The sequence below is a fragment of the Aegilops tauschii genome, chromosome 2, assembly GCF_002575655.3.
Source record: "Aegilops tauschii subsp. strangulata cultivar AL8/78 chromosome 2, Aet v6.0, whole genome shotgun sequence".
Taxonomy (NCBI): Eukaryota; Viridiplantae; Streptophyta; class Magnoliopsida; order Poales; family Poaceae; genus Aegilops; species Aegilops tauschii.
The window spans coordinates 569,728,700-569,737,367 of NC_053036.3; the positions used below are offsets into that span (position 1 = coordinate 569,728,700).

General features: G+C 47.9%; 2 protein-coding genes and 1 non-coding gene across 3 annotated transcripts; 1 reads left to right on the top strand and 2 right to left on the bottom strand.

Annotated features, from left to right (window-relative positions):
* Positions 1 to 518: 518 nt before the first annotated feature.
* Positions 519 to 592, bottom strand: TRNAN-GUU (transfer RNA asparagine (anticodon GUU)). Its single transcript has one exon. It is a non-coding gene; the product is annotated as a tRNA-Asn (tRNA).
* Positions 593 to 719: 127 nt separating this feature from the next.
* LOC109734155 (uncharacterized) lies at positions 720 to 2,246 on the top strand. The gene is made up of 4 exons (XM_020293375.4): positions 720 to 941; positions 1,442 to 1,514; positions 1,715 to 1,770; positions 1,861 to 2,246. Exons 1-4 carry the CDS (start codon positions 883 to 885, stop codon positions 1,979 to 1,981), a joined length of 309 nt encoding a protein of 102 aa, XP_020148964.1. The 5' UTR covers positions 720 to 882; the 3' UTR covers positions 1,982 to 2,246.
* A 604-nt stretch (positions 2,247 to 2,850) lies between these two features.
* LOC109734100 (probable receptor-like protein kinase At1g30570) lies at positions 2,851 to 6,043 on the bottom strand. Its single transcript, XM_020293326.4, has one exon. It carries the CDS (start codon positions 5,693 to 5,695, stop codon positions 3,158 to 3,160), a length of 2,538 nt encoding a protein of 845 aa, XP_020148915.1. The 5' UTR covers positions 5,696 to 6,043; the 3' UTR covers positions 2,851 to 3,157.
* Between the last annotated feature and the right edge of the window lie 2,625 nt (positions 6,044 to 8,668).

An 8,668-nucleotide genomic window follows, 5' to 3' on the forward strand; every position in this document is an offset into this window, starting at 1 on the left:
ATATTGTGGACCAAATTTTTTTGGTGATACGAATTAAAATGAGGGCCTAGAAGTAGGGCTACAATGTCTCTTTATTGACTGCAAAATCAATTCCAGTAAATGTTTGTATTGCGATGAAGTGTACTACTACTAAGCAAAATCATTTGTAGCATACAGTCATGCAGTAACGTCGAACTAAGCAAACCAAACATAACTTGGTAAAGGTGAAAGTCCTTCGGAAGGGATGATTTCTTAACAATTCATTTTAGTGAATACATTTTATCTTATTAATGAACACAATGGTGAGAGGCATATATTGCGTTCCTTCTAAAAAATACTATTGCATTCAAGCAGGTCGATTTGAGAGGGGAAATATATTGTGGACCAAATTTTTTTGGTGATACAAATTAAAATGAGGGGCTAGAAGTAGGGCTTGAACAATTCATAAAAAATAATACTATTGCATTCAGTCAGCTAGATTCGAGAGGGAAAAATATATTGTGCACCAACTTATTTAGTGATACAAAAATGAAATGAGACGCTAGAAGGAGGGCTTGAACCTCCGACCTTGTGGTTAACAGCCACACGCTCTAACCAACTGAGCTATTCCAGCTACATGTGTACTCAAATTGGAAATCCTTTAATACAACCGATTTTGTACCAGTTTCGGCCTCCTGGTTTACGCACCTACTAGGCCGTAGGGCACAGGCCCATGAAAACAAATCTTTGTCCGCCGCCCGCATTGGGCCCTGCCTCCCCTTCCCCTTCGCTGGTTCTTCTGTTCCGCGCCGCGCTCGCGAGACGCACACCACATCGCGCGCCGGCGTCGCCTCAGCAGGTATCCAGCCGGCCTACGGCCGCACTGAGCTCTCGCGGGACAGGCAGAGACCACGGTCGGCCGCGATGGCTGCTGCCGCCGCGCCAGCCTCCTCTTCTTCCTCCCCTGGCTGGGACTTCACCTGGTGACCTCCTCTCCCCCTCCATGCCTGCTGTTTGTAGTCAGATTTATTTGTCACCGCAGCATATCCGTCGACGCGGTCTGCTGCCGAGCTCCCTAGATTTCTTGTTCAGAAGCATGTGCGCCTTCCTCTCCGCTGAGTGCTGGCTGTCGCGTTATTACAATCATGCGGGTGTTTCTTTCCACCTGCCTGCTTCGTGTTCGACGGATTGCCTGGAAGAAGCTAGCGCTAGTTTTAGGCCAAAAGCAAGGCATGGCAAACTCACCCTGATCTTGTGTTCCCAGTTGTACTCATCAACCGTAGTGCTGTTCTACATCAAATTTATTGCGGTGTGTATCTTTTCTTAGCAAGGAAGTGTGACGGCGTATTGATCGATTCTAGACCTTATTTGCACTGTATTGGGTAGCAAATGATTTCATGAAGTGTTGCCCTTCCTGCACTCCATGTCAATGGTTCCTGGAGAAATTTTAGAGTGCACTAACAGCCTTTTTGTTTGGCCGCAGCAACTTTGAAGTTGATTATGGATCTGAAGAACACGCTTCCATTGTCTACAAGACATTAGCTGTTGACAAGGAGGTAAACAAGTTGAATTCTACACCCTCTGTACACTAATGTAGGACGTTTTTGCATTTCAAATTGAACAGCAAAAACGTCTTATATTAGTGTACAGAGGTTGTACTTTTAAAACAAGTCTCCTGCTAACATTAACTCCTCATGTTTTCTCTCTGTTCATGACACGTTTGTCAGAAATTTCATTTGGTGTGTATGTGTTGCAGTTGCAGCCAGATAAGGTCAGGAGGGAGATGACTGTTTCTGGTGGCAAGCTCCTCGTGTGAGTAAATCCATACCATCTATTCTAAGAATCGCCTTTCCGTCGCTGCGTGAAGCGTATTTGTTTAATCCCTTGTATTTTTGAATTCAGGCGCTTTGAAGCAGTAGAGGCTCGGTTTCTGCGAGCGTCATTCAGCGCATTTGTCGACCTTATGGTACTTATCACAAAGCTTGTCGAAGAATACGGCGTAAGCAAGGAAGAGCATTCCTGATAAGCGATATGATCTAGTTAGTCAAACATGTGGTCATTCAGACCACCTGTATTTGCCCGGATCTTCTCCTGTGAAGGTACTGTGTATTTGTGAATTCTGAATGAAACATTTTGTACTCTGTAGTATGGATTACTTCCCATTCGAATTTCACTGTAATGAGAAAGAACCTCCAGAGCCCCGGTTCCTCGTAGACGATCCGAGGGTGAAAAATTATCATGAAATCGGGAGGAGCAGAGAAACATCAGATATCATATTTTTCTTAGAAGTTTTCCTCAGTGCGTTGGCTCTTTTGTTTATTTCTAAGAGTGGATACTAGGTCGGTGACATTTAAATGAGAACCTCCATGTGTCGAGGGATTGAGCCCGAGCCACATGATTTTAGCTGAGAAGTTGTGAGAATTTTAGGTTTATGGGTTTGGTGTCAACTGCTTCCTTCCTGGCTCTGTTTAGAGGTGGTCTGCCTTGTTTCTAGACAGGGGAGTAACTGTTAGCTCTGAACCTGATCACCAAGAGCCCGGAACTTGAAAAACACTACAACTAAGAACTGTAAGTATATCGCTTCAATTGTTGGAAGTTATCCACTAATTGTTCAGTCGGATTGCATGGAGGGAGGCCACTCCAGAGGTTCAGCTGCGGCAGTATATGAGGATTGGGTACATCAAAGTACAACATTAGCTAGTGCAACATTACAAGGCATTATTGGAGCTTTAGACATGAATTCAGGGTGCACCCAAAAAAGAAAAAACTACAGCAAAGGGTGAAGTTTGCATGGGAACACAGAAACGACAACCAAAGAATTGTTGCACAGGAGTTTAATACACCAAACATCATTGAAATACAAGGAAAACAGGTCTGTGGCACACACACAAATAAGTTGAAGGATGGAATTATATTATTAGTAACATTTATACATGTCACACAGGCAGAACTACATGAAACCCCGTGGATTGAACAAATCGCATGATATAGCAGGATGTCAAGGAAGAACTTGACACGTCCAAGTTTTTCTTTTTCTGGCAATCTACAAAAATCCTATTATTCTACACTTGTCGAGCAGGACAACGCCCAAAAGAATAAGAAGAAACTAAGTGAACAATATAGCACAATTTTACATCAAGACCACGGCTACGATGCAATCAAGATAGTTCAGTGGGTTACCACATGTCAGAAAAAACCTTCAAGGGGCTGAATCTTCTCTGATACCTGATTTCTTTGGGTGATGCTCCTCTTCTCCCTCTCTGATGTGAGGCATGCTAAAAGACATATCAGCAAACCCCAGTTCACTGCTTCCAAATGACTCGCAATCCACATTGCGTTTGTAAGCTTCATGGAGCTGCAGCACATACTCCAGGTGCCACAAGACCTCACCCATTGATGGCCTGGTTCTCCCATCATCAGCAAGACACTTCTCCGCGATATCACCAAACTTCTTCAAGGATTCTGGCGAGTAGTCACCATCCAGCCGTGGATCCGCTATTGCTTCCAGTGAACGCTGACGCTGCCATCTCATAGCCCATTCTGCCAAGTTGATTTGATCCTTCGGCACTGAAGGGTCTATAACCGGCCTGGCACAAGCAACTTCAAAGAGCACCACACCAAAAGAATACACATCAGATTTTTGTGTCAATTGCTGCCTCCGGAAGTACTCTGGATCAAGATACCCGAAGCTACCCCTGATTGCTGTACTAACATGGGTCTGGTCCAGTGTTGGTCCAGTTTTCGACAACCCAAAATCTGCTATTTTTGCAACAAAGTTCTTGTCCAACAGGATGTTAGTAGTCTTAACATCCCTATGAATTATACCCCGATCTGCTCCCGTGTGGAGGTAGTGAAGGCCCCTGGCCGCACCAATGCAGGCATCAATCCGTTGCTTCCATGTCAAAGGTGGTAGGCCACTTCCATAGAGATGGCTTCGCAATGTCCCCTTGGCCATGTATTCATAGACCAGAATCATCTCCTTCTGCTCTTCACAATAGCCAATCATCGCAACAAGGTGCCGGTGCCTAAGCTTGGAGAGCATCTCGATCTCTGTTTCAAATTCTTTCAGTCCCTGACCACATAATGGATTTGCACGCTTGATTGCGACTGTAATGCCATCATCGACCTCACCCTTGTAAACCTTGCCAAAACCTCCAGAACCAATGACCAATGACTCGTCAAAGTTTTTTGTGGCAGCTCTAATATCTGCAATGCTGAATCGTCTGCCCATCCTATGACCAATGGAAGATGAATTGCGTGCCAAGGGTGCTTTCTTGGATGCGCGGGCATCTGTAGTGCTTTTCATAGCCTCATGGAGGACCAGAGGGTGCCAACCAGCAGGGACCTCCTCGTTAACAGCTTTTCGTTTCCTCCTTACATAGCACCATGAGAACAGAGCAACACTTGCCAGTGCCACAAAAGCGGCCGAGCCAATACCAACTTCTTCCCATAAACCTATCCTGCTCCGACCCTTGGAACGCCCCCTTTTGTTGCCCATATCAATATGACCAAGCACATAATCAAGGTTGCCACTCCTGCTGAGCTTGAATATCTCCAAACCATTGAGAAGTGCATCGGTACCTGAAGCACTGGTCATGGAGTCTGGGCCTAGCTGAAGCCAGAGTGAGTCTACCTGCTGCGGCAAACTATCAAAGTAGTCTTCATGATATGCCTTGTTAATACCTCCGGCCCTGTTGTACACATCATAGTTCTCAGCAGCTGTCTTGTTGTTGATGTAGATCTTGAAGATCCTCTGGCTGGGCTTGTCATAGACAAGCTCACAAAAATGAAGGCGGACCAAGTAATCAAAATTGGGGTGGACCAAGAACCGCCATGTCACATTGAACCGCTTGTCCATGACCATGTTGTTGCCCATGATTCTTGCGGTCTCATAGACATCGATGGGAGCAATTGAGGAGTCGTTGCTTGAGACATACTTTATGGCTGAAGTATTGGACACAATCAAAGCAGCATTGGCAGAAAACATGAATGCTTCATCAGTGTACCATGGTCTATGAAGATACTGATCATGTGAAGATGCAAGTGCAGGCCCTCCAATGTTCAGCCGATACATGGTCTCGACAGCTCGGCCGCTTAATTCAGGAGGAATGTGTGCATCCACACCACCAACTTTGTTCACCGTGCCGTTGAAGGAATTATCTGGAGTGAGCATCACCTCGATCGCATTCACAAATGCAAATGAACCGGGCCTTGGATCAAACTCGATCTGCAGGCGAGAACTATTGACTGCAAGAAAGTACTCCTTGACAACCGCAGTGGCAGCTGAATTGCTCACTGAGTTTCTCCAAACAATCTCCTCCGACACGTTAAACTTGGACACCAGCTTGAAGTCATTGGCGACGACATCAAACACTGAACCGTTTGCACTGAAATTCCTGAATGTGGACGGGAAGAAATGCAGCCTGACGCAGTAGTTCCCCGGCAGCAGGCTGAAGTCATACCAAGATGTGGTGGTAAAGAAGCGCGCGGAGCGGTACACCGGCGCCATGATTTCACTGCCATTGCTGCTCCCGGCCAGCAGAGCAGCGATTCCCGGGCTGCTCAGAGTGAAATTCAGGCCAGGGGCCATGTCGCCGATCCATCTCCGGCCATCGGCATCGGCGGTGGCGTTGGAGCCGCAGCTCAGAAACAGCTCCCTCCCGTGAGCCTTCAAGAACTGCAGGTTGGCGAACACGATGCTCACAGCGGCCAGCACGAGTATCCTCATCCGGAGCATCGCTCACAGGTCCGGCAGGGGCGGATCTAGACGGTGCGGCGGCCGGGTGCGCGCCGGCACACCCGAAATCTCGTGGAAGTCAGCTGGGCTTAACTGATCACCGGAAGGCAGGGAGCCCACCAATGGCCAAGACTGCGGGCGGGGCCGAGACGGCGACGAGCGAGGTAGAATGGGAACGGCGATGGCGGCGACGCGCGTGAGGGGCGGAGGAGCTGGGGCCGGCGACGCCGAGCTACGGCAGGGCCGCAGCTACAGGGCACGGTGGATGGAGGTGGTGGGCTGCTAGTGGAGGGATTTCAGAGCCGCATTGGATTGAGGGGAGCTTGAGCTTGCGTGGGTAGGTCGGGAGGGCTCGGGAGAGGGGGAGGGAGGGAGGGGAAGAGGAAGAAGACCGGAAGAGGGAAGAAAGGGACAGTGGACTGTAGAGGGAGGAGGGGTTGGATCTCAGATTCTCCACACTGTAGACTGAGAAGAGAAAATAAACCATCATTGCAAAGTTTTTTCTCCTTTTAGAGCAATCATTTTTGTACAGAGCATGTATAAATTTGACTTTTGAAGAAACTTGCACCGTTGCATTTCTGAATGTAATGGTTAGCCGAAAGTATTATTCCAGCGTCTCGGTCAGGTCATGTCGATGCACCCTCCGGTGCTGGGTGATGCTCGTGAGAAATAATAGAGATTTTCGCTCTTACTTTTGCGGCTCTTTCAGTGGTGACGGTTTCTTTTCCAAGACATTAGTCTGGCAGAACCGTTGCCTTGATGACTTTTCATCTATGATCAACAATGATAGACTAGCCCGGCGATGGGGCGACAATGCGACGGCGGCGCGTCATCGGCCCTTTTCGGAGGATATTGACGGTCGACGGTAGGGGGCTTCAATGTAACTTTTTAATTACTGAGAGGCGCTTGTACTATTGCTTTGATTAATAGATTTGACATTTTCTCTAAACGACAAGAAAATTTTAGTGAATTTAACAACAGTCCTCTAGAGTAGCTAACTATAGGTTACCCATATTCAGCTCGGGAGGCGGTGCGACCGCAAACCGAGCCTCGTAAACAAACAAACAAACTTGTGTCTCAAGTCTTTAGCCAAGCCAATAATACACCAGAAGTTAACTTGCAGAGCCAGAAATGACTTATCGACACCTGTTTACACTAGCTACGTCCAAAGCAAAACTAGCTTAGTCCTTGAAGTCAACAATTATGCCCCAAGAAATGCAATAACGCCCTCACAAAAACAAAAGCTCAGCCAAACGGTTGCTTTCCTCCCTGAAAAGTGGGGGCCGGAGTGAGTGGCGAGGAACTGAGAATCCAGTCACATTCCACCCATCGCCATTGGGCGCCTGTGCTGTGCCGTGACCGACTGCGAGGGTGGTGGTGGTGGGTCACATGATGCACGGTGCAACACATGGCCATGTTCCCAGCCTCCGCGGCCGCTGCCCATCAGATAACACCAATGATAGCGCCCTTGCCCTAATTAGGTTCCATCATCCTTATTTGTCAAAAAAAAAGGTTCCATCATCCTTGGCATGATTGCCTGAATGATTTCTCCCCTTGTCTCCGTCGTGCGCCTAGCAGAATCAGTACCCAAATGTTTCTTCCGGCCACACACCATGCAGGTCAGCACCAACCGTTCCGTTATGCTCCAACATTTATCGGGTGCGTTGGACTGTCATCGGCTGATTCCGATGGCTCGGAAAAAGTCGGGTTTCATTTCGGTTTGATTGATGTCACAACGAAAAAAAGTGTATGCATGAATGTGGAGACGCCGACGCATAGCGTAGAGATAGTGGCAAGACTTGGCAACCCCTGTATTTATTATACGGTCGTCAGAGCAAAAAGTCTACACCATTTTCATCTTAAAAAAGAGAGACATAACGACTGGCAAGCTTTGCAGATCACATCGAGCAAATGAAGCGGCAATACAATGAGAAGAAAAATAATTTTGGTCAAGGGTAGGAAGGAGGGAGGAAGCTGCCTGCCTGGGGCGAGAACGAACAAACAATGAGACAAAGCCTTGCCGCAGTTTCTCAGTTCCTGCTGATGATAAGGCCTGCGGCATGTGGCTCCTGCGTCGCGTGTCAGGGCTACCAATATTTTAACTAGCCGCATGAATAAACAAGCAGAGAGCCCAACGTAGGGGTGCAGAATTTCTTTGGTCCATGTTATGTTCCTGCTGAAACGATTCGATGGCAATCATTCAAACACGGCGTACGTCTGCAGGCGTAGAAAATGTGCAACTTGACGTTGTGTTCGGGACACTGGATGGGTGCCTTTCGGGAGCACTACTACTAGTCAGTAGGAGTCACTTGCAAGTATATCTGGCCATGGGCCGGGCCGGGCCGGGCTTGGGCCGGGCCTAAAAAAGCCCACAGCAAAAAACTGAGGCCCAGGCCCTACCATCGGGCCTACTTTTCAAGCCCAAGCCCGGCCCATCTGGTAAAAAGCCCTGAAAAGCCCTTAGAGCTTAGGGCCGTGGGCCGGGCCTCTTCCTTAAAATGCCAATATGCCAAGCCCAAGCCCGTCCAGGCCCTGCTGGTGGGCTCAAAACTCAGGCCCAAGCCCGGCCCATAGGCAAGCCCATCGGGCCTAGGCCCTGGATTTTAGGGCTGGGCCTGGGTGGGCCGACAGGGCCGGGCCTGAGATGGCCAGGACTACTTGCAAGTTGCAGCGACTCACACTGCTAACTGCTAAGCAAAACACACACAATTTTCTCATGAAAAGTCGTAGTAGGAGGCAGAAAGCAAAACAAAAGGAGCAATCATTTTGCTTCCATAATACTACTATGCTCTGATAATGGATGCCGTCCTAGCTAAACATTTAGGAAACAATAAGGGCCTCTTTGATTTGATTCACAGGATTCTAGAAATACGGGAATAGGAAAAACATAGCATTGAAATTGTAATGCTCATCTCAATCCTACAAGATCTTGTGTCGTTTGATTGCATCATGGAAAAATAAAGGATTCCTTCG